The sequence below is a fragment of the Balaenoptera acutorostrata genome, chromosome 7, assembly GCF_949987535.1.
Source record: "Balaenoptera acutorostrata chromosome 7, mBalAcu1.1, whole genome shotgun sequence".
Taxonomy (NCBI): Eukaryota; Metazoa; Chordata; class Mammalia; order Artiodactyla; family Balaenopteridae; genus Balaenoptera; species Balaenoptera acutorostrata.
Genome location: NC_080070.1, coordinates 97278547 through 97305366, shown reverse-complemented (window position 1 = coordinate 97305366; position 26820 = coordinate 97278547). Strand labels below are relative to the sequence as shown.

Below are 26820 nucleotides of genomic sequence, written 5' to 3'. Positions count from 1 at the left end.
GACTTTGGGAACCTTGAAAGGAAGGGAGTGTGTTTTACACGTGGGAAGGACCCGAATCACTTGCAGGGGTTGCAGAGAACAGACTGGCCATCCAAAATCTTATAGGCTATCTGGGGAGGTGCACACATGAGAAGTTAAAAATTAGAATTTATTAATAATTATAAGTGAATGTTGTAATGGAACAGTATGAATTAGTTGCCACAGCCATTCAGAGGAAACAGACTAAAATGACCTGGCATGAACAGGGAGAATAGTGATATTGGAGATATCACCAGAGTTGAAGTTTGAAAGGTGGGTAAAATTTGATGTTTGAAGGGAAAGGATTTTGTGGAAAAAATAATGAAGTAAGCAAAGGTAAAAAGGCATAACTATACATGCTATTATTTAAATCATGCTCATCAGTTAGGCTGGAGCAATTAGGCGAGTCTATGAGGACAGGGATTAAGTCTTTCTTATTTAGTGTTATATTTGAAGAGCTTAGTATATCGCCCAATACATAGTAAATACTATTATTTTTTGAACAAATGTTCAAAATTAGTTTGGAAAAATAGGTAAAAATAAATCTGCAGAAGAACCATAGAGTGCTTAGTCTATTGACTTTATCCTATACTGAAGGAGTCAGTGAAGAATTTCAAGATAGGCAACAATACAAGAAAAACACCTTGTATTCCTTCCTAATCTTTAGGAAAATTAAGCTAGTGTGAGACACTCAGAATTCTCTTTACTGTTTTCACCTTATGAATACTTCAAAAATAAGGTAAAGCAGACCCCTGATATTTGTGATTTTAACTATTAGTAAAGAACTATGACATAGTTCTACAGTCAGTCATTCAGCTAGTAGTAAGTTCAGTCACCCACTCAGCAAGACAAAATTTTGGAGCTTTATTACCTTATACTAGTCTTCCGTGAATGCAGTAAAAATTTACTTTTTTAAATGAAAATAGAAAATGTGGTCTTTCTCAAAAAGTTAATCATTAGTGCTTGTGATGAAAGTGAAGTGATCAAGAAAACAATGGTTTTAGAGCCATAAAATAGAAGTTTTAGATCCATTAAAAAATGAGGACTAGTTTACATTACAGCAGAATCTGTACAGTCTCAAACTACATCTCTCTTGAATGTTAGAGTTCTGTAAGGTAAAAGCATAACAGAACAAGAAAAGTATGGAACTAATTTTAAATATAAAGAATATATCAAAATATTTTTATCAACGCTAAAGGATTTTTAAAGCAATAAACAAAAAAAATATTCTCCACTTATATCAAAATATTTAGAAAACCTCTACCCTAAACAGAAATATTCCAAAGTCATTAAAATATACAACATGAAACTCTTATCTCAAATACTTTGTGGAATAAGGTAGAATATTGTAAAGTACACAAATCAACCAAATGGGCATTACTAACACAATTTTCTATATTTTGGTTTCACCTATTTCATCTCCAACCACCGAAAATAAAGAAATCAACTATTTGAGAGGAGTAGATCTTTGTAAAAGCCTTCCTTCCAATAAAGCAGATGCCATATGGTCTGTAATAATTATGTGTGCTTACTCCTCTTTCAAGTTATGAAACTTTTCCACAAACCCCAATTTTTGAGAAAATAAATACTTCTCCTTAACTAGCAACTCTTCATTCTAGTGTGGTCAGAGGAAAAATAAGCTATCGATTTAAAGATAAACATTAGTTTATTTTTCTTCACTAAAATAAATGTAATTATGGTAAAAACAGCACATATACTTTCATAATCCAAACAGAGAAATCAAATATCCTTAAAAGTTAAATCCTTTTTGTGCTTCTGTTTTAGGGGGAGGGCTGCGGGAGCAGGAAGAGAGATATTTTTTATTTGCAAGCCACAGGGCTAAATGCTAAGAATATAGAGGTAAATAAAACATGACCTTTGCTCTTTAATAAGGCAAGAATTTATGGGTCAATGCAAGGCCAGAGATGGGGGAAGGCTGCTTTAGCTGAGTACTAAAAGATTACTAAAAGTCAATGAGATAAAGAAAGCTGGGAAAATCATTTTAGGAAGACTATAATTGATCAAGGGCTCTGATCAAAAACTCAGAAGTAAAGAACAAATAAGAATATATACAGGAAGAAGTAAGAGATTGTGTAATTCTAGAAGACAAAGCATAAGGTCAGAAAAAGGAAACAGTAAGTTAGCTAAGTCACTGAGGCAGTAGGAAAGGGTTTGGGTAAGAGAATGCCATGCTCAATGTGCCTTTCTAATAACCAACCATAGCTACAGCGAAGAGGATGAATTTGAAGAAGGCAAGACTGGAAGCAAACTTACTGTTAGAGTTGAGGCAAGAGATGACAAGAATCTGAATTAGAATAGAAGTTTCGGGACTTCCCTGGGGGCGCAGTGGTTAAGAATCCGCCTGCCAATGCAGGGAACACAGGTTCGATCTCTGGTCCGGGAAGATCCCACATGCCACGGAGCAACTAAGCCCGTGCGCCAAAACTACTGAGCCTGCCCTCTAGAGCCCATGAGCCACAACTACTGAGCCCACGTGCTGCAACTACTGAAGCCCATGTGCCTAGAGACCGTGCTCTGCAACAAGAGAAGCCACAGCAATAAGAAGCCCACGCACCACAACGAAGTGTAGCCCCTGCTCGCCGCAACTAGAGAAAGCCCGTGCACAGCAACAAAGACCCAACGCAGCCAAAAATAATCAATCAATAAATTAAAAAAAAAGAAAAAGAACAGTAGAAGTTTGAAAGAAAAAACTGGGATAGATTGAAGAAATATTTAGACGATAAAACGTACCTATACTTTGGGATTGATAGATGTGGAAGGTGATAGAGAGAGGAATTTAGGGTTACTTCTAGATTCTAGCTTGGGAAATTAGGTACATGGTAATATTAGAATCTGCAAATGGAAATAAAGGAGGAGGATTATATTATGGATGAGGATGGGGAGGTGAGGGCTGGGGAAGTAGGAGAAAAGAAGTTAGAAATGTGAAGTCATTTGAGAAGCCTGTAAAGATCCAAATGGCTATATCTACTAAGCAGATGGATGTATAAGCTGGAAGTCAGCACTAGAGATACATATTTGAATTATCAGAATACAAGGGTAGTTGAGACTCAAAAGTGTATAAGATGCCTAAGGAAAAGAAAGAATTGAAAAAACAATGAAACAAGGATGAAATCCTGGAGAATAGCAAGGGGGTGTGGAAAGAGGAGGAACTCATAGACATTTGAGAAAGAGCAATTATAACTATAAGATGTGACACAGACTGCCAGTACCCCCTAATACTTGTGTGCCTTTCTCCTTCCTTAGAACACACTAAACTCTTTATCTCAGACTTCTGCAGTTAAAGTCATTTGAAAACATGCTGGCTAACAAATTTCTCACATGATCCTCTATGATCTCTCTTCCTTTAGTGGAAGCTTGGAAGCCACACACTGAAAATGGCGGCATCACCTTTATGGAAGGAGCCCAGTCCCGCTAAGGACCTGAGCGGAGTCCAAACACTGCATGAAATAGCAACATATTTTATCATATGTCTAAATCGTGAAAAACAAACTATGCTGTCTGCACCACAAAGGAAGCTGTAATTCCTCTCTGGTATTTCATATAAAAAAGTTTTAAGTGTCCAGATTCAACATTAACATAAATTATCCTGTGTTAAAATGACAAACTTCACAATGAACTTAAGAATAAACACTAGAATTAGAACAAAGCATTTTCATGAACTTCATGAAGAGTTCCATTTAATCCAATAAAAGTTCCTTTCTTTTAAAATTTTATATTACTTCTGACTTTCTAAATTCACAAGGCAGATTTGTAAATTCACTAGAGCCTATATGTCCTTCTTAAAGCAAGTTGAGACATTTCTTTAAGAAATTTTGAGTGCTATCAAAATGATCAACTGTATTTGTATAGTTTGTATAACTTTTACTTCTGTGAAAGTTTCTAAAATCCAAAGTAATTATTTAAGGAAGAGTTTAAGCATGTACAAATTGCTAAATCTTTGGGGAACAAAGGACTTCTGAAGTACAGAAAAATGAGAAAACTAATAGTCATCAATTTATGTATTAATGTATGTTCCCGAAGAGTCTAAACTAAGACCCTAAGTTATATAGGGAATCTAAATAGTTTAAATGCAGTTTTATTCATTAATCATTTATTCCAAATAATAACATAAGTTAAATATAAAACACTAAAATGACTGTCATGAGTACTCCTACATATTAACCCTAATTAGTTTAAATTATGTCATAAATAAAATCAACCCCAGCAAACCATTTCAAGGAAGCTTTTCTTTCTAAGTCAGGAGACTATATATTTATATTTAAAAAATACATTTACTAGAATACATATAAATACATGTATATCTTATATATACATGTACAGAATTCTTTTAAAATCACAAATATTCAAATAGCAGAATGTAATAAAATGTACTTTACATAGAATCTAATTTTTTGTAATTTAGAAGGAAATCAAGATAGTAAATTGTCACAAAATTTTATATCTAAACACAAACTATCCAAGTACTCATTATCCCACTAGGTTCTCAGTGCCAGAACACTGGGGAATATTTGTTGAGTCAATGAACAAACTAGTTTCTTTTGTATTAGAAGGCACACATACTTAATAGATGTGATTCAACCAACATTACAAATAGTAAATATTACTAGTCAATTAGATTACTCATTTTCTTACCAAGAAAATATCGTTAGCTCTACTTAAAAATTTCATTTTGAAAACCATTTAAGATAGATTTTCCCCTTCTCTACACATAGGAGTCAATTTGCAAAGCCAGGAAAGACATATTACTCCTTTCATTTTCCCTTTCCTCATTACTGGGCATCCTCTTAAGTACTCAGCAGTATGTTGGGTATTAGTTTGCATCAGGGTATATGAACAAAAAGAATATACAGACAAGAAATAAATGTCATGCTCTGTCTTCCTTTCATGGGAGACTTAGAAGCCACACACTGAAGATAGCAGCATCACTTTTAAAGAATGAACCGAGTCCCTGAACGGCTCCACGGAGCTAAGCTGAACCCGAACACTATATGGAACGCCACATTTTCATAAGGCACAAAAATCCTGAAATTGGAGTTTACAATCTAGAACCCAGCTGAAGCAGTGCATCTGTGTTGTAGTGCTGTCTGTCTAGAGGAAACATCTCTCGAGTGACCCAGGTAGCCCTAAAAGCGATGATGGAATTTGGGTTGCAATCAAGAAATTCACCATGGCTATATGCACACATTTGTTTGAACACTGTTTAAAAACGTCTCCTAAAAAGTCAAGAAACCTGGATCGAATTCTTGCTCTTCCACTAATTAACTTATAATTGAGAGCAAACAATTAGACATTTCTAAGTTTTGTTTTCTTCATTTGTAAACAGCCAATTATCCATTAAATAAAATGGGCTGGCTCACTTAGGCACTCAATACATGTTTGTTTTCAACATGCTTTGAAACAACCGCCCCCAACCTATTAACACGAGGGCTCCAAACTCATATACCTATGAAATCTATGAAAAAGACAGTTATTGTCATCATATTTGTGGTACAAATGGCTTTTTACAACATCTGTATGTTGGGTTTAAAAAAAATCTACTTTAAGAAAAAGAAGCCAAACTTGGACTTCCCTGGTGGTGCAGTGGTTAAGAATCCACCTGCCAATGCAGGGGACACAGGTTCAAGCCCTGGTCTAGGAAGATCCCACATGCCGCAGAGCAACTAAGCCCATGTGCCACAACCACTGAGCCTGCACTCTAGAGCCCACGAGGCACAACTACTGAAGCCCATGCGCCTAGAGCCTGTGCTCTGCAACACGAGAAGCCACTGCAATGAGAAGCCCGTGCACAGCAACGAAAACTCAATGCAGCCAAAAATAAATAAATAAATAAATAATAAAATAATAAATTTACATTAAAAAAAGAAAAAGAAGCCAAACTAAATAAATCCTGAACAGGCAGGTCTTAGAATGTGTATATTCTTATGAATTTGTTTTCTGTAAGTCAGATGTTTAGAAGTAGCAACATATTTTCCCGTAAAAATAAGTTTTAAGATTCCCAAGCTAGTTTATTTAAATACAGCCAAAATATGGATCTAATTGGTGTTATATGACCATCACCACTTAGAACAAAGACTTCAGTGGAATATATATTCAGAGTTCCAGCTTGGGATGATCCTTGGGAGGTATCTCTCCCTACTAAAATCCCAGTAGCTAGAGCATAGGGACTTCCTTCTACCAGTCATGACTCTTCTAAGCTATTAGGATGCAGGGCTAGAACACTGCCTGTTCTTCCATACCCAACCCACCTCCACACTCCAAACTCAAGGAACATGTGCATATAATCCCTTAGGACAAGGATGGAAATAGGGATGGCATAGGAGGGAGAGGCAAGAAACTTGGGCCTCTCTTAAGGGTAATTTAAAAAGTAGGCGGGCACAGAGTATGACTAAGAAATGCAGATGGTTTTTTCAAATCTCTTTCATATACTTACTACCACTGAAAAACCAAGCAGAGTGAGGGCCAAGGACTAGATGGAGAAAGCAGGGCTGAACAACATGGAACCTCTTCTACAGTGGCAACTGGATCAAATTTTCCCTTCTCCTACTTCTCTCTGCTCTACTAGTACTACAAACAAGAAAGATGATGCTCAATCCTTCCACTAGACCGTGAGTTCTTTAAGGATAGATATCATCTCCTGCCCAACTTCATACCCTTCGTGCCTGAAAATCTGGCACACAGTAGGTGGTCAATACATGTACTGCACGAATGAATAAATGTAACGGTAGTGGGTGCTATGAGCCATCATTCAGAACTCCCTTTGTAACTGCAGGGCTTATTTTCCTATCTATTGGGAATACCGCTGGCAGACAGTCTCCAGCTCTCTGCTCTCTTAGGGAATTGCCTTATCTGAAGAGGGCCATTTTGATCCAAGATCGTTGTGCTTCTGTGGCAGTTTGCATCTAAGGATTGGGGATATAAAGGTCCATCTCCCCTCACCCCAACTTGAGACAATTCTGAGGACCATCCCAGCTTCAGAGCACCCCTTTGGGGTTGTTGAGACTTATCAAGTCTAACCTCTCCTGTGGAAACTGAGCTTTGTTCCTTTGTATGGCGTTGGTCCCCACAGGCCTCCCTGGTAAGTTTGCTACACTCTAATTTCCATCTCAGAGTCTTCTTTCAAAATCCCAACCAGAGACAACAGTTCAAAAGAGGATCTAGGTCTGGCTCAGATTGAAACCACCGAAGGAAAGGTATCTGACTTCACAATAAAGGTCAGTAAATATAAAAGGTTTTACAAAGGCTAAAGAATGAACTCTTTTATTCCTAGCAATTTGTTTCCATTTCAGCCACTGTAAGTAATCAAGAGACCTAGAGTATTTTACAGAGTGAAATAAGTCAGAAAGAGAAAAACAAATACCGTATGCTAACACATATATATGGAATCTAAAAAAAAAAAAAAGGTTCTGAAGAACTTAGGGGCAGGATAGGAATAAAGACGCAGACGTAGAGAATGGACTTGAGGCCACAGGGAGGGGGAAGGGTAAGCTGGGATGAAGTGAGAGAGTGGCATGGACTTACATATACTACCAAATGTCAAACAGATAGCTAGTGGGAAGCAGCCGCATAGCACAGGGAGATCAGCTCGGTGCTTTGTGACCACCTAAAGGGGTGGGATAGGGAGGGTGGGAGGGAGATGATATGGGGATATATGTATATGTATAGCTGATTCACTATGTCATAAAGCAGAAACTAACGCACCATTGTAAAGCAATTATACTCCAATAAAGATGTTAAAAAAAAAAAAAAGAGACCTAGAGTATTTTGAGGACTGCTTCAAAAAAGTACATCTGTTTTACTACCATGTAAGCTACTAATGTACCAAGTTCAATTCTCAACTTACTTAAAAGAAAGCAAAAAAATTCAAACATTAATGAATTCAATGTAAACATGGTATAAAGCACTGCAGAGAACAGAGCTGTTCTTATCGTGGGTGTTAATCAACATGTGACATGATAAGGAATTGCTTTTCCACCAAAAATTACTCAACATATTAAGTACAGTACTTTTAGTTACAATTAACAGTTAAAAATGCAATGCTTACATAAAAATCATTGTTAAAATATGGAGTTACAAATTACCAGAACTATTCAAGGCACACCTGAGTAAACAAAACAAAACAAAACAAAAAACAACAAAACTGATGAATAACTAACAAAACTATTTGCTTTATTTTGGACTCAAATAATACCTTAACCCTACAAGAATGGTTGATGAGGTTTAACTATGAAATTGAGGTTCAAGAATTATTTCAAGCATATAAGTACTCATTTTTTCAGATTTTTTTTTAACTGTAAGACTACCTGCCATTTTGCTAAATAGCATGGTTAGCACTAGCCAGGTTTTCTAATACCACCTAATTCATGCCGACTACTAAAATCTGGAAGTTTTACCAAAGTGTATAGATAACTATATTCAGCTTTCCTATAGAAGTTAAATGAGTGGACTACGTACAGCAAAAGTTTGTCTATAACTCCTGGAAAATGGTCCAAAAGGCATTTAGCAGATGTGTATATACTACTTGCCAGGATAAGAGATTCTTAATTCTATGTGTACATATTTCAGAAAACATACCTGGACTTAAATCATCTGCTATGTGGGAATTTAAGAAGCATGCTGAGTGACACTGAATACCAGCATGCCCTTTGCCATATTACTTCACCATTACATTCTCTTCTTTTCTTTCAATAACACAGAAGTTAACTAAGTAATATTACATATCTGCAGAGACATGTTTTAAAAGTCACAAGATGATATTTAATTAAAGAAAACTGAAAATGGCAGGGCACTGGGAGGACCTGGTGCTAGTACTAATACACATAAAGCATTTCAGCCAAAATTAGTATCACTGAATTGCTATAATCGGATCCCACACAAATGTTTCATTAATTTATTTAATCCTTAGCTTTCCTATCATAACATAAAAGCAATCACTCAGAACCCATCTTTATTTTTTAACACTGCTTTTGTTTCATTGTGCTTTCCTCTGAATATTCCTGCACATATTTCCTTGTTGTTTGTTGCCTGCCTTCTATAAAGAAATGCATTAAAAATCAGAATTATTATTAGCTTCATGTATAACAGCATAATATTCAATTTCTTGCCAAAATAAAATTCAGTACCTTATGAGTCACTTTATTTTGTGGGTTTTTTAAAAGATGGTTAGTCTGCAATTAATTACTTAGAGGGGCAGCTTCCTAATGGCAGATCCTCCTTCAACTACAAAGGAACACAGTCATCTCTTAAAATTTATGTTATGTGGCATATCTAAGATGTATTAGGCCTCTGTCACCTTACCATGAACACTTCCTAATGTAATATCCCCAGCAGCAGAAGATAGAAATGACGATTCTGTGTAAAGACACTTGGCTTTCAGCAAACCATCTTCAGTAGATACATTAACAGAGCTTCCCTGCAGTTTATCTACGGTCACAGTCTAGTAAGAGAAAGACTCAAATCAGTTCATTATAAAATGAAGACTGGTAAAAAGCCAGAATTAGTGGGCAACTAATATGTACAGTACATGGTCAATTTATTGACTTCAATTCCCCAGCTCTAATTACAAGATTATGAGCAACAGTGTTTTCTCTGTGGAACAGACCCATTATATTCCTTCATTTATTTAGATCTTCTTTAATTTCTCTTAATAATGTTTTATATTTTCTATGTTGAGTTCTTCATCTTTTGTTAAATTTATTCCTATTTGATGTTTTGTAAATGTTATTATAAAAGATAGCTTTTTAAACTTCATTTTATCTTAACTGGCTTTTGTATTTGACCTTAAATCCAAAACCTCACTAAACTCACTTAACTGATTCTAATAATCTACCTGAATTAAAACAATTTTTCTACATGCATAATTATATTCTTTACAAGTGATCGTTTCATTTCTTCCCTTCTAATCCTCATATTAACACTGTTTTTCCTGTTCTTTCCCGCCTTACAATCTGGCTCAGGCCTCCAATTTAACAGTGAATAGAAGTGATGAGATAACAAGTAAGCATCCTTATCTTATTCCTATTCTCAGAGGGAAAGCTTACAACATTGCATCATTAAGTATGGTGTTTGCTATAGAGATCTTCTAGATCCCTTTTTTTTAGATTAAAGAAGTTCCCTTCTATTTCAAATTTGTTTTGTTGTTGTTGCTGTTTAACTCATGAATGGGTTTTAAATTTTAGCATATACTTTATCTGACTTTATTGGACTCTCATATGATTTTTCTCATTTCATCTGTTAAAGTAGTGAATACACTATTATTTCTAGAATTTTTCCACTTTACATCTAATTAGTCAGTGGCTTTCCACTGAACAAAATGGAAGGATTTTTGTATTTTATCCCTAAGCTTCTCTAACAAAATTCAGTATGCATTTATGTCTCAAATATTGAGCCCAATGTAAAATGAAGGTATCTAATTAAGGATTCCAAATTATCTTTATAGTATTTTAAACAAATGCTTTATAAGCATAAAGTGAGCGTTAATATAAAACTGTTGACATAAAAACTGAATCACTAGGAAGGCTTGCCACAGTTTTGCCCAGGGTCAAATTCAAGCATTACACTGAGGTATTTAAAGAAAGAACATCACTGTTTTTCAACACACTGGTATCAGTATTATTCAATCGTTATACTTCCTTCAAAAATTGTTGAGTTCAAAATATTATTTAATAAGAATTGAGTTTCAAAAATACTAAAATATTAGAAGACAGATAAACTATGAAAAGAGAAATTAAGGTACCCAGAGGTTGTTATGGGAAGCAAACTAGAATTACTTTGTCATCCAGATTTGAAGTATATAATTTTGTTTTTTAATGAACTTTTATTAGGTATATAAAATACACCCAATTGCTTATCTGCTACAGCTAATTATGGATTCATAGGAATATTTTAAAATCTAGTTTCAATAAGTCTGTCAAAGAAAGATAGATATTTTATATACATTCAAATTTGTGAGAATACACATTTTGCATTCCTCAGTGTAATAGTAAGGTTTAAAATTTCTGAAAAAATTTATCCTTTACCTACAAAATTTCTTCATGAAAAGTTGCTTTATGCATAGCTTAAAATTCTCCAAGTATTTCCATAAAGCAGACAACAAGTATGAATACTCTAGCTTTTTATAAATAGTGAGGCTGTTTTAGGGAATATCAAAAGATAAATGCTGAAAGAATATTTGAAACTTAATTGAACTGGCAAGGGGGAACTTTTTTTTTTTAACATCTTTATTGGAGTATAATTGCTTTACAATGGTGTGTTAGTTTCTGCTTTATAACAAAGTGAATCAGTTATACACATACATATGTTCCCATATCTCTTCCCTCTTGTGTCTCCCTCCCTCCCACCCTCCCTATCCCACCCCTCTAGGTGGTCACAAAGCACCGAGGTGATCTCCCTGTGCTATTCGGCTGCTTCCCACTAGCTATCTATTTTACGTTTGGTAGTGTATATATGTCCATGCCACTCTCTCACTTTGTCACAGCTTACCCTTCCCCCTCCCCATGTCCTCAAGTCCATTCTCTAGTAGGTCTGTGTCTTTATTGGCAAGGGGGAACTTTTGATTAGACTCTCCCCACAACCAAATAAAGCTTTTAAGACACTCCTTATGAGTATCAGGAAATTGCCAAGGATTTACTTTGTTCATTAAACACTAAATATCTTACCCTGTAGGAAGCTAAAAAATATCCTCCCCTGCCCCACCAAACTAAATGAAAGCAAGCAAAAGTACAACACTCCTCATCACAATAATATAGCTATTTTAACCAATCAATCTGTAAAATTAATTTCAAAGAAATAGAAAATTCACTAAGGGCCATATATAATGCACTATATCAGATACTAACTAGAACAATTAAACTTAGGACACCATAGTTTACAGCAAAATATTGAGGATCTTATTTACAGTTACTAATGCTAATGGAACAAACACTCAAAAAAATAGATTAAACTGTACAGCTTGCTTATTAAGTAGATATTTAAAGAAAGAACAAAAAGTAGATCCAAAAATACCTTTCTTAGAGAGATAGTGCTATAAATTAATTTGCTTTTCTATACAAGAGGAAATTTTTTTCATAAAGTTTAGTTATTATAAATCAACATTATAAAATGAAAATGAAGTTTTAAGGAAAAACTGTGGCCTTGTAGCCCAAACTAAGAAAGAAAGGTCAACTGATAACTATATTATCAATTCATTCAACAATCAGATACAATGGATTTCTATCTTGTCTGTATCAAACTTAGGATACTGAAATTAACGATACAATTTAAAAACAGCCATTCCATATAAAATGATACATAAAGAATATACTGTTAAGTGTTTATAATGCTCACTTGATTCCCACAATCTTGCTGAGCAGAAAAAACAAACAATACCATCCCTATTTTATGAATAATGAAACAGAGTCTCAGTAAAGTTAACTGGTAGGTCTAGGACTGGCCAAATTACCTTTCCTGTGTTTTATTTACCTTTATCATCATCATTATAGTCGACACTATAATGGAGTTAGCTATGCAAGACATTATTTTAAGTACCTTATCTGTATTATGTATTAATTCATTTAATCCTCATAACAACTGTGTGAGTTAATGTCATTACTATTATTCTATTTTCCAGAAAACCAAGACACATAGAGGTTAAATAACTCATCTGAAGTTAAAGAGCTTAGAAAGTGGCTGAGCCAGAACCCAGGTACTCTGGTTCTCAATTACGTGTTCTAAACCAATACACTATGCTGCCTCTCAAATATCCAAAACACATTTCTATGGAAGTTGTATATTAAAAGTTAACATATTTCATAAGAATTTATTTTATATAAAACCCCACAAACTTAGAAATATGCCTTAAAAATTAACACTATGCATAATATAAATAGAAAGAAATATAAAAACTGATTCTTTAGTACAACACAAAACTCCATCAGGCAGGAAACAAAATAGTATAACAGAAAGTAGGAATAAATGAATATTCAATAAACCATGAAAGTTGAGAGGATAAATAATGAGTGGAAACAGTGGTCAAAATATTAAAAATAGAAAATAATTAAGATGATTTAAATTCTTCTTTGATAGTTATATTTGAACATCAATATGCAATATTCTGCAACTGCAGTTGTCCAATTTCCCTTTTGCACCTCCAAGACCACAACAATCAGAGAGGTGAAACTAAATGCTGTCTCAAAACAGCTGCCACATAAAGCCAGGCAGTGTCTTTCAACACTTTTTAAAAAGATAAATTTGAGTATTTGGGTTTAAACAGTCTCCCACAGGTTCTAAGAGAAAGGTGATGGAAAATAAAAGTGACAACAGTAGAACAATTAGTGTTATAACCTACCTTGTTTAATTATGCCAACAATAATCTACAATTCCTCCCCACCAATTATCTGAGAATACAGCTGAGTATGGAATTGAACAAATTTATGACAAAAGAATCCTTGCAAATTGTCTAACTGTAAAATAAAAGGTGGCTTAGACCTTTCTAAAAGATTTAAAACATTACTGATCATGCTAAAAAAACTGTGACAATTTATACTTCAAAATTATACCTTTATTCTTAATACTATGCTAAATCACAGAAAGCAACAAAAGTTGACTGAAAAAATGCAAACTGTCTTATAACAATCAAAGGTCCTATGGCTAATAAAAGCTCTTGGAGAACAGTAATGCTGTCTAATGGTGCCATCTTGTGGAAAACACTGAAGAAAGTTGAGTTTTGAAACTCCTCCTAAAATTGCCTAAAGGCAAAATAAACAGGTCTTGGAAAAAATACTCAACTAAACCTAACAATAAGAAAAATTTAATCCCAGTTATTTTGGTATTACGTAATGACTGATTTTAACCCATGATCATTAAGATTAAAATCTCTTCAGAATTAGAATTCAATATTAAGTATTTGCAAGGGATGAACTGGGAGTTTGGGGTTAGCAGACACAAACTATTACATACAGAATGGATAAACAACAAGGTCCTACTGTAAAGCACAGGTAACTATATTCAATATCCTGGGATAAACCATAATGGAAAAGAGTATAAAAAAGAATGTATATGTGTGTATAACTGAGTCACTTGGCTGTACAGCAGAAATTAACACAACACTGTAAATCAACTACACTTCAATACAAAAAAATTTTTTAAAGAAATATTAAGAATTTAAAGATGTTATTGAGGGAGTTCCCTGGTGGTCCAGTGGTTAAGACTTCGCCTTCCAATGCAGGGGGTGTGGGTTCAATCCCTGGTTGGGAAGCTAAGATCCCACATGCCTCTCAGCCAAAAAAACAAATCATAAAACAGGAGCAATATTGTAACAAATTCAATAAAGACTTTAAAAATGGTTCACATCAAAAAAAAAAAAAACTTTAAAAAAAATAAAACTTAAAAGTTAAAAAAAGATGTTATTGATTCCAAATAAGTAACTAAATATCTATCAAAAGTATTAAATCACAAATTTAAAATTAAATTATATAATATTTAATCATCTCAGTTCAAATTTGAATTTACTAATGAACTCAAATGCATTAAAAAGGGAATGTTTTGCCACAAATTTTGTAGAATCTACCCACTGTGTGAGACAACCAGATGCAAAATTGCAAGTACTAAAAAAGAAAATTACAATCTTACACTTCTATCTGATGCATGAATATCTATATTTCCATAAACTGTTCCCAGGCAGATCACTTTACCTCCTTTTGTTTGAATATGTAATTTTTGACTCTGAAAGACAAACACAAAAATACACACATAGAAAAAGAGACAATAAATTTGACTTATACTAATAAAAAATGTTCCAACATTTTATACATTTCTTTTAAAATAATAATAAAGCAGTAAAAGAGGAAGTAGAAATGAATAGAAACGCACTGTTTGGAATAATAACATCAGTGAGAAAAGAATGTCAACTGCTGTTAAACGGATTAAATAAAGCTCCTTGGACTCAAAGGAAAAAAAAAAGATACTTGGGTGTTCTGGTAGCTTCACTGAAGAAAGGGCTGGGAATCAAAGATCACAATGGCTAACTAAACATAAATCATGATGAGGATGACAACAATAATCACTGTTCATCATTATTAATATTCATCATTATTAATAACAGTAATATTTATTACTTACTTGGCATTTCCTTTGCACCAAATAACAACGTTCACTACTTTACATGAACTAACATTTAATTCTCACAATTCAGAGAGATGGGTATTATATTTTTCCCATTTTACAGAGGAAGGAATCCAAGAATCAGAAAGGTTAAACAACCTTATCAGGTGACACATTAGAAAACAACAAAATCTAAACTAACAGAATCAAGCTCTGTATGATTTCAAATCCTACACTCTTATTGCTGGAGTCACCTGAAGAAGAATATATTCACACTTAGGATAACAACCCACTGACTGTTAAACTTTCTAGTACAACACAGCCCAGAAACTGGAACTAAATGAAAATGTCTCTAAGAAAATAGCAGTTACAGTTAGCCTCCTCTGCTAGATAAAAAAAATGTGTGTGTGTGTATATAACACTTGTTTTCACACTTGGCAACTGTGGCAGAAACTATGATAGGTCCACAAAAATCCAATTTTCCCAAAGTACAAAGAGTATAGCTGGCCCATGAAGAGACAATGTTTTCCAGCTTCCCTTACCTCTTAGGTGCTGCTCAGTTCTTGCCAACAGAACATAAATAGAAATGTTACGTGCAATTTCCAGGCTGGTGCTTTTAGAAGAATTAATGTGCCTTCTCTGTGCTCTGCCCCTTCCACCAGGTGAATGTATATTACAATAAGGCTCTAACAGATAGCAGAGCCAGAAGATGAAGGGAACCTACAATACCTGAATAGAAACGAGTCACCCACACTTGGACACAAATGAGAAATAAACTATAGCTGTGTGTGAGCCATTAGATGTTTGGTCTATTTTTTAGGGTAGCTTACTTCACCTTAATATTTGCATAAGTCTTCAGTTCTACCACATCTATAAAGAGAAAAAGAATAGGTAAATACCAGAAGAAGAAAAATAGCAAAAGCAAACCTACCAATATCATAACCAGCAACAGTAGAGAGGTATCTAAAAAGTGGGAAAAAAAATTCAAAACAACCATATACCTCCTGGTTGCTTTACTCAGGGGGAAAAACAGTAAAACCTTGGGTAAAATGGCCCACGAATGAAGTTCAAAAAATTCAGTGAAAAGGGCAAAATGAATCATTCTTAAAAAGTTTATCTATATTACAGCATGGTAGACTTCATGCCCATAGAAACATGAGTCAGAAGTCAAACTGTATTTAATACAGTCTTTATCAAGCAGACAAGTAACTGATGAACTTTAGAAAAAAGTATCTCCAAAACAACTGTTATTTTATTTAAATCAGGAGTTCTTAACCAAGTTTACACGACATTCTAGAGAGTCTGTGAAACTTACAAAATTGTAAGCAAAATTTCGTATGTGTGCATTTTTTCTAAGGAAATAATCATAGTTTCAAAGAGGTCTACAGCACAAAAATGTTAATAGCTATCATTAAGTTCAAAGCTAATCTAATTTCAAAAAATGTAAAGTAGATTATAAAATTTAAAAACATATTGATCTTGGGTGGCCTCGGCCTGCAGCGGCTTGAAGCAAGATTTCGGTTCCCTGCCAGAGACTGAAGTCAGGCAGCAGCAGTGAGAGCGCTGAATCCTCGCCACTATTCCACCGGGGACCAGTGGCCAGTGACAAGGCCCTAGACCGTCAGGTGTGTAGAAATGAATTTCCACATAGAGACGGAAAGTAGTGAAGCAAGTAAAGTGTTTATTAGGAGGAAAAAGTACAGTTCTTGTGGATAGACACATGGGTGGGCTCAGAGGGAGAGTCGCCCCCTTGTGGTAGTTTGAATCACTTTTATGGGGCATTTCTTCCAGGTTTCCTTTGACCAATCATCTTGCTTAGCCTGGTTCTGAGTCCGTATTTGGTATATCTCAGGATCCTCCCGTGTGCGCGCGCATCTCTCAGCCAAGATGGATTCTAGCAAAGAGGCCTATGCGTAGTTGACGTCATTTACTCTGGGGTGGCGCCCCCTCCCTTTTGGACCTCCAAGAAGCCTTTCTGGGCATGTGTAGTCGGGGAAAGTCTCCTTGACTTTGAGAATAAGGAATATGTGGTCTTTTATCTCTTATCTGGGCAGGGCCCAGCCTCCTCTCTCGATTGTCCTGTTATTGATATTCTGAAGTTTCTGTCCATAGGGAATGAACTCCAGCTGCTTACCCTGGGGCCCATCTATCTCCTGCCTCAATATGCAAAACAAAGTAGTTAAAATGTTTAAATAAATCAGAAGCTATTTAGTATAATATAAACTATTACTATTGCATTTTTTTAAAATGTAAATATGTGGCATTCAGTGAGTCTGTACTGTCAGCATTTTGCTTGGACAATAAGGAAAGGTGGAAAGAACATGAGCTTGGAATGCAGAAAGACCCAAGTTCAAATCTTAGCTCAATTTATTAGCTGTGGGAACCTAAATGAGTTCCTTAATCTCTTGGTAGCTCACAGTTTCTTCCTTGATAAAAAGGAGATAATTCAAGGATTAAATGAAGCCTTAGCTACTTTTCTGGGTACATAATAAGGACTCAGTAAACAGTAGCTGTTATTATTGCTATCAACATCTTATAACATAGATCAAATATATTTCACATCCTGAAAATGAGTGGAAGAGAAACTTACATTAATAGGTGATCACTAATTAGAGAAAATGATATTGTACCATATTTAAAACTTAAACCAGATATTTCATGAAGCGTTCCCATTCTGAATTTAAGTCAGTTAAATCCTAAGATCTCAAGAATAATTCTCTTACCTCTTAATTCTCCTAACTACCATTAAGATTCAGTGGGCCCAATTCTAATCCTTGAATTTCTTTTTTGAGCTATTCTATTTGTAGGACTGATATTTCATGACTTTTATTCTTTCTTAGAGGTCTCCCAAAGAATAAATAGAAATTTTACTCATTTTTTAAATAGAATAAAACTCATTCTATCTTAAAATTACCATAATGGTTCACTGGACTCCTTTGTAAATCTAAAATACATTATGGGATCTTAGTATTCTTATTTTTCATATGTCTCATAACATTTTGCTATTTCATTATCCTAGTAGTTATTTCATTATTATTTGTCAATTATTCCTAACTATGCTAGAAAATGTCTAAAAGAATAAGACAACAGAAGAATGATGAACTTGCTTCAAATGGTGGTTCTCAACTAAAGGACTTTTGTCCCCCAGAGGACATCTGGCAATGTGTGGAGATATTTTTCACGGTCCTAAGTGAGCAGTGTGTTTCTTGGCACTTAGTTGGTAGAAGCCAGGAACACTGCTAAACATCCCACAGTGCATAGGTCAGCCCCTGACAACAAAGAATTATCCAGCCCAAAATGTCAACAGTGCCAAAGTTGAGAAGTCATTTTTCATTTTATGCACATAATGGCAGAAAAAAGAAAACTGACAAAATAGATCTTTCAGAATTATCAGATGGATCAAAAGACGATTGCAAAGAGACAGACAGCAGTACAGTAGCTTCTAATTTTGGCTGTGAAATTGAAAATCTAAGACTCTTGAGTCTCCAGAGAACAATATTCTAGATGAATTTCTGAAATTCAAGCATTGATGAGTGACCAATATATTTATAAGGACAAAAAGGAACCATGGTATTCTCATCCATTTAGTCATTCAACATGAAAACTTCACTGTGCAATCTTTTACAAGAACCGGAACCATCTCATTTTTCCAAAAGGATATGTAATAGTATTCTTTAACCTTTTTTGATATTTGTGCAACTAAATTTTTCTTATTTTTTTGGTTGTGCCGGGTCTTAGTTGTGGCACGTGGGATCTTTGTTGCGGCATGTGGGCTCTTTCAGTTGCGGCATGCAGGATCTAGTTCCCTGACCAGGGATCAAACCTGGGCCCCCTGCACTGGGAGCATGGAGTCTTAACCACTGGACCACCAGGTAAGTCCCTGTGCAACTAAATTTACTGAAATGGTTCACATGTGAAGACATGCCAAAGGTAGGTGTGCAAATAAAGGTGGCTGGGACAAAACAAATAATGTAAAAATTTTTAAATGTATCCAATTAATCATACTAATTACTGTTTATGCATCTAAAAATGAAAATGTTTTGCAATTATGAAGCAAAGATGACTGACTTCAACAAAGTCACATACCACCAAAGTTCACAGAAGTACTGAGTTTTGAATATGCAAGTGTAAGTAGTACCAGTAGTAACAGTAAGCTAGAACTTATCAGAGATGTATTTGAAATCATTTAGAGCTGAGACCAATCTAATTTTAAGAAAATTAAATATAAAAGCATTGTTACAAAGTGAGATGAATCATTTGCTGTTTAGCACAAATACCTACTTAATCCTTAAGTAATGAACTACCTGGTACATTAAAAATGTGATTAATTTAATATTTTAAGCAAATTTATAATGCTTAACGACTTTTCCTTACTCCTTAATAAATGGAAGAAAATCATTCGTTAAAACTAAAATTTCTTAAACTTAGTAAGATCTGAGAATACTAAGAATGTATTATTAGTATCGCTGTACACTTTGAAATGAAATCTAAAAGGAACATGATGAAAACCTTCAAAGTTGCTACAACCTCTATACTTTCATAACAGAACTGACAAACTTTTTGCAAGGAATTTCTGAGTGATGAATAAACGATACTCAATATTTCCAATAAATGATGCTCGAATAATAACCTTAATTTGATACCGTAGTTCATAGTTTAAGGTGTTTTAAAAAATAACGTTGAAACAAAATTAGAAAAATATTTATACCTTAACTGACTGTAAGATGCTGGTCCCCTGTTCAGTTTCAATTTTGCAATTATCACACTCAATATTTTGGACTTTTACACAGCCAGACCCTGATGACTTGATATTCAAATCTAGAAGTGAAAAAAAGAAAAACCAAGTTAGTACTACGGTTAATGAGCTCCAAAGCATTTCAGTGTCCCGCAGAAATCCAGCTCCTCAGTTTACTGAATTCTGGAAAGAACACAGCTGTCAGCAGCCTCTCTCTAAAGGTAAGGGATCTCCACCACAGCAACAGGACCAAATGTAAAGCCCTTTTCTACCAGTTTTTAAAAAATAGTTACTTCTGTTGGCGGATATCATCTAAAGAGAGAAAGTAACATAGGAGATAAGTAAAGCAGGTCAAAGATTCCAATTCTTATAGAAGATCATAGAAGCCTCTTCGCCACTGAGAAAATACACAAACACAGATTTCAGTAAGAGTACAGCAAGTTAACAATTCATTATGGTGAACTGGATAAGTCAGTTAGCCTATTCTCTTTTATATTCATGAAAGTTTAAAGATTTGTTCCCAAACTTCCCCCAAGTTAAAAGCCTACTGCAGGAGTAGCATGGATCAGTATATATGACCATGAGTTCGGTTTTCAAATCCTACCTCTAACCTTTCATATGTAAAAAATGAAGATATTATCACGCAGCTATATCACAAGGTATTTGAAGAAATAAAAAGTGGGAACAACTTTGAAAAATCTAGTACTGAATAATATTAAAACCTCAAAATTGTGGATAAATAACAGTGATATATATGAAGAAAGTTTGGCAAATAAGCCATACTTAGCTTTAAAGTTTAACTTTAAATTCAATTTAAGGTGTAACCTTAGGTGTCTGTGTATAAAAATTAAAAATCTTTAAAACACTGATATTTAATACCTAGTTCAAATAAATATTGATGATTTCCCTTAAACCAGACCAGAGAAGTAATGCTGCCCCAAACACAAACTACTGGGGTCTTAGCACTACAATTCCAATAGTTATGGCATAAAAATCAATTTCTACAGTTGAGTATATGGCAGTCTCTATAAAGGCAAAATTTTGGTTGGGATTAATATAAAATACATAAAAAGACAATTTTACCCCATACTTACATGGATGCAAATGTAACTGCAAAACTTTCAGCCAGTTAAGTAGTGTTACAACTTAAGGTTTGATCTCAAGCAGTAATGATAGGCATGGGGAGAAGAAAACAAATTCTAAATATACTCTACCCTCAGTAGGTGGGTAGAGAAGTTAAGGCTAGATATTGAGTGGTAGTAATGCTACACTCACTCATTCACTGAAACGGTTATAGACAAACTGGAGGAACACGAGTTAAGTATGAGGAAAATTGAATTATGTTATTTGAGGGGCCTGTGGAATACCCACATGTTAACAGTAAATTGGAAATGAGATTCTGGCTCTAAAAAGAGGAATCAGCAAATAATAAGGTTTGGGTAGTTCCATTTTTATCTGTGCTGCCATACAACTTTGCTTATCTCTATTTCAATACTCAGTCTATTTTGTACTACATAATACATTGGCAAATCTTCCTCCCCATCCCAGACTGTTAACATTTTGAGATCAGGGTCTCTTATTCACCTAGGCTAGTTAAAAAAAAGTTGAGAAGCAATTAAGGCATAGTGGTTCAGCAGACTCCAGTCAGTTCAAATCTCAGCTCCACCACTTTATATCTGAGAGAAAATAGGCATATTTCTTGATCTAAGCCCACTACAAATTAAATTTCATGAAGGCATGGATTTCTTCTACTTGTTCACCCACAATAAATACTTAGTATATGAAACTTGCTGTATCTCGATTCCCTCATCTTAAATGGTGACAATAACAGTGTCTATAATACAGTGCAACTGTAAGGATTGGAAAAGATTATCTTAGAAGTGTTAGTTGCTATTACGATCTTCATTAGTATCTTCCTTCAGTCCCGGGAAGGCGGAGAGCCAGGGAAGACTTTCCTAGAAAAGTGCTGCGTACACAGTCGTTTCCATGTGAGAAATAACGTGGAACCCAAACACCTAGGAAACATATCTTGCAGCCATTATCAGTTGAGGTTTCCCAGGTAATCTTACTATGTGTTTTTCTTCATGGCCTGCTACTCAGAGAAAATTTACTTAGGCCAAAATGATTGGGGCCGTTTTCAGTACGAAGCCGGGTGCCTATTAGAAACCAAACACCTGGTCCAAGTTCGATGGAACATGCTATAGACAAGGCTGTTTGGGGACAGACGCCAGGCGGTGAGCAAGGGGAAACGCGGACGGTCTGCCATGCCACTGGGTGGATTATCAAGATGCTTTAACCCTGAAAAATACACCACATTGTTACCGACAAAGTGCAGTGCACAAATAGGAACAAAGTGCCAAAGGAGGACAGAAGGGGCTCCACAAATGTTATTCGGCTTAGATTATTCCAAATCATGTTTCCATTCAATTTATAAAATTGCTGTAATTGAGAACCTAATTCCTAACTACTGCCCAGAAACCCAAAGCATAACAGAAAAAAACAGGCAACCTCCGAAGGCGTAAATTGTAAATTAGGTTGGAAAGTCAGATCCAAAGGGACCAATTAAAAACGCACGTCGGCCTAATTCTATAAATTCACTGGATGTGCCCTGGGACCCAAGCCCGTTTAAACTTCACTTGCCAAACTTCAGGGGCGCGTTCACTTCCACGGACGCCTGGGGGTCGATGACGTCAGACACGATGGCAACCTCCTTCTGCGCCTCGTCGTACCTCACCTGCAGGCTGGCCACGGCCCCACCCTCCACTCCGCTCACCGCCACCAGCACGCGGTCGCCATCCGGGTAGGTGAGAGGGTCCAGGGGCCTCACGGCTAGGGAGCACGGGAGCCGCGTCCGCAGCCGGCCGAAAGGGCTCACCTGAAGTGCCCACTCCTTCAGAGTCCGGCGCGCGGGACCAGACCGAGAGACGTCGGGCTGGGACCCACCTGAGCCGTACAGCCGGGCCTGACAGGCCCCACACGCACAGCGCCCCGCGACCTCGCGGGCCCACACTCGGAGCAGACAGAGCCGGAGGCAGCCCAGCCCCCATCCCGAGCAGGAGACGAACATGGCGTGCTCTCACGCTCCCTCAGATCACCTCAGCCACTGGCTAGTCTTGCCACGGCCAGTCGACTTGGCCGCTGTGCCGGCTCAAGTCAAAAGGGAGACACTTGAGAGGGTGTGCTGAAGCAACAGCAAGACTGCTCACTTAGTTCAGCAATTTAAACCTCAGCTATACACGCCTCGGCGGCAAATTGGAATTTCAAAGCTCTAATTATCCACCCTGACCCTGACTCCTCGCCTACTCCCGCCCCTTTCGCAAAGGCCGGTGGGATAGGTAGTTCTAATGGAGTCAGACGTCGAAGGGCTCTGGCGGCTTAGAAACTACACTTCCCAATAGGCAATGCGCAAGGTAGTTAAGGCTAGTAAGAGCAGGTGTTAGACGGGACTCGGAAGGCAAGCGCTCCTTCCCTCTAGCCAATTATCCGTTGGAGGGACGGGGGGAAAAAAAAAAAAAAAAACCAGAATTCAACTGGCCAATGGAAAGCGTGGAAGGCGACAGATGGGCAAGGCTGTGTGGTTTCCTTGGATACCGAGGACGCTACTTCTTTGGAGAGGGTGGAGCTTTGGAGTGAGACGAGGAAGCCAAAACTCACAGAGAAAAACAGGAGCCTAAATAAGGATCAGGACCGAGGGAAGTGGTAAGAAATTGCGCTTTTAAAGGTGAGAACTAGATGCAAAATAGGAGTACCCTCAGTGAGTGGTTAGTTCCAAACTTCATAAACTAGTGCGGGGTACCCTAGGATGGAGAATCCCTAGGCAAGAGGATCACTACCAGTCAGTGTTTTCTGAGGAAACTCCCTCTTTGATATCAAATGTAGGAATAGCGTTAGAGTCCTGTCTCCTTCCTGACTCTAAGTGATCTTACGTCAGTTATTGAACGTCTCTGGGTTTTAACCGCTCGCTCTTAAAATGAGGTCAATAATACCTTCCTTGTCTTGCCTCAAAGGGTTTTTGTAGGGATCAAATGAGATAATGGACGTGAACACGCTGCACAGGCTGCCAAGTTGCAACTTAAATTATTGTATTTATATTTTATAGCATAGACTCTAAGTTACCAAGAAAAATCTGAGCGATCACGATTTGTGTTGACAGCAGCATTGTTCTCTTTGACTACAAATGATCCTCGGTTTTAGGACTAAAATAAGATGAGAGAGAGAGAGAGACATAATGCCATGGGAAGAGTATGGAATTGGTTATTTTCCTGGCTCGGCCATTGGTTTATCTCTGTCACCTACACCTGTTTCTTCCACTTTAAGATGAAGAAGGATTATACTAAATGACTCCGTAAAGTCTGTTTTACCTTTTATTATTTTGTGGGCAATTTAAAAATGAGAAAAGATCTATTTCCTCCTTTCCTGCTATCTCTCCCTCTCTGTGCCAGTTCCTCCTCCTACAAATTATTCCCTAAGTTCTTTAGCAAAGACACACTGCAAACAATGACATCCAATAAAATGCAAGTGCTGAAACTGAATGCCATAAAAAATTGAAGCCTTTGGCCAAGTGCAATAACCAGAATTACTGGGAGTAATAGTGATAGAGGGATGGGCTAAAGTCCTAATGAACTGAGCTAAAGTCCTCAGGGGCCCAAGTCACAGGGTTCTTTGCAAGCCATTACCTTGTTAGAAATTCAGTGTTTTTCTTAAGTTATCCTTTCCTCCTTTCTGTCCCAGTCCTTCCTCCCTCCTTATTCTTCCTCCTTATGAAGGCTCACAATAGGTGCAAGCTTTTAGGTTCACCAAGTTCCCACTGCATACTAGTTCTATCCTTGGCTTTGTGTTTCATTTGGTCACAATTATTCAAACTGATCTTCAAACGGTCTTTTTAATGAAAATCCACGGGAATAATTGTGAAAAAGGCATTGGTTTAAGCAAGCTGAGAATGCACTTAAATTTGCTGTACCCATGCCAAATATTTTTAGATTAAATAGAAAACCCTAATAGATAATTTTGTTTCTATGGTAATTTTCCTTTTCTGATGAAAACCTAGTTAGTGGAATTGGCAACTGAACAATAATTGCATATGTGGCAAAATCATTGTTTTACTATTTTCAAATAAACAAAAGAAAATTGACAAAAAATTACTTTTTGGATCATCTGAGTTTTAAAATGGAGAAAATTATGTATATTAAGGTTAACGTAAGATATTAAAAATTTATTGATACTTTTAGAAGTCTAATGACATGTATCAAGTCTGTCCACATATCAATAATGACCAATAAAAGTACTACCTTCCACCTGTATGACACTATAGTATTCAAAGCATGTTTACATGTATCATCTCATAGTATCCTCACAAAACACTCTGTGTTTGGCAGGGCGAGTATTATTATGCTCACATTATTGATGAAGAAACAAGTTTTGAAAGATTAAAAAACAGAAGGTCTGGCCCTCTTACCACTTTGTCAAAAGGTCCTTCTATCTTCCTGACACCTTTGGAGAAAAAAAAGTTATTTATGAAATGAATAGAGAGTCATATGTAACTCTCCCGCATATTTAGAGTTTACTTGTAGCGTACTTTTACACGTTCAGTTTTTAAAAAGCCATTCCTGTGGTCATGAACATGTCCAGCTGGTAGGAGTGTAAGTTATTAAAACTTTCAGAGTTCAGTTTAGCAATATGCATAAAACACCTTAAAAATATGTGTATCCATGACCTGGAAATTGTACTTTTTGGAATTTAATGTAAACATAAAATTAAGGATGTTCACAAAAACTTACATTTACGGAATTTTTTTTCAGGATTACTTATGATAGTAAAGAATTGAAGCAACTTAAATGTCCAAAAATAGGAGAGTGTTACATAAATTAGTATACATATGGAATATTATGCAACTTAAAATTGTATTTTGAAAATTATTCAATGATATGGGAAATCCTCCATAACATAATTGTAAAGGAAAAACCTACAATTCTCCTTCTGTGTATGTCTCCTTGACTCTCACAGAGCTACCACACTCACATAGCTTCACTTCTGACACTTCTAGTAATCAAATGTATGGAGGTTTTCCCCCTGCAACAAGCGACAATTTAACTCACTTCTGACACTAATGTTAGATCCCACAGGTTAGGGGCTCATTTCCCCAAAACCACTCCCATCCACTTCAGATGCCAGTCACAAGTCCTCAGGTTACCCACAACTTCTATCTCCTTTGGCTACAAACTGGAGATTCCCACAACCCCCTCCTCAGGTTCTATTAATTTGCTAGCGTGGCTCACAGAACTCAGAGAAACACTTAAATTTACCACTTTACTAAAGGATTTGATAAAGGATGCAGATGAACAGCCAGGTGAAGAGATGCAGAGGGTGAGGCCTGGGAGGGTCTGGACCGCAAGAGCTTCTGTCCCCGTGGAGCTGGGATGTGTCCCCCCTCCTGGTGTGGGTGTGTTCACCAGCCTGGAAGCTCTCCAAACCCCATACTAGTGGGATTTTTATGGAAGCTTCATCACGTAGGCATGATCGATTATTAACTATATTTTCAGTCCTTCTTCCTTCTCAAGAGACTTGGGGGCAGGGCTGTAGATTCCCAGCTTCTACTCATGTCTTGTTTTTTCTGGTAACCAGCCCTCATCCAGGAGTCTACCCAAAGGTGCTTCATTAGAACAAAAGACACTCCTATCACCCAGGAAATTACAAGGGTTTCAGGAACCCATTTTTAGGAGCCAAGGGCAGAGACCAATATATATATATATTTCTATTATCTCATAGTAATGTTAAGTGACATGAATAGAATACCAAATTGTATGTAGAGTATGATCTCAATTCTATAATAATAATAATAGGAATTTTAACATATATTCCATAGAAACAATTGCAGAGAGAAACACACAACTTGATAACAATGCTTATCTCCAAGTAGTAAGGTGAATTATTTCTTCATTTTTTTATGTGTCTTCAATAATGAACATATATTA

The 26820-nt window shown here is 36.2% G+C and overlaps 2 protein-coding genes across 6 annotated transcripts in view; one reads left to right on the top strand and one right to left on the bottom strand.

The window, feature by feature from the left end:
- The window catches only part of FAM185A (family with sequence similarity 185 member A), a 66046-nt gene extending 42895 nt beyond the window's left edge, over positions 1-23151 (bottom strand). For 4 of the 5 annotated variants that reach the window (XR_451422.2, XR_451421.2, XM_007187097.2 and 1 more), the window contains exons 1-4: positions 22490-23151; positions 19823-19932; positions 14644-14736; positions 9334-9472 (exon numbers count right to left, since the gene is read on the bottom strand). Coding sequence is in view for 3 of the 5 variants with exons in the window: in XM_007187097.2 (XP_007187159.2) it covers positions 9334-9472; positions 14644-14736; positions 19823-19932; positions 22490-22916 (769 nt within the window). In the remaining 2 variants the exon portion in view is untranslated. The remainder of the gene's footprint in view (positions 1-9333; positions 9473-14643; positions 14737-19822; positions 19933-22489) is intronic. The other variant, XM_007187098.2, reaches the window with a different exon arrangement.
- Positions 23152-23357: 206 nt separating this feature from the next.
- CCDC146 (coiled-coil domain containing 146) overlaps positions 23358-26820 on the top strand; it is a 140046-nt gene continuing 136583 nt past the window's right edge. The window contains exon 1 of the mRNA XM_007187102.3: positions 23358-23570. The gene's annotated coding sequence lies outside the window, so the exon portion shown is untranslated. The remainder of the gene's footprint in view (positions 23571-26820) is intronic.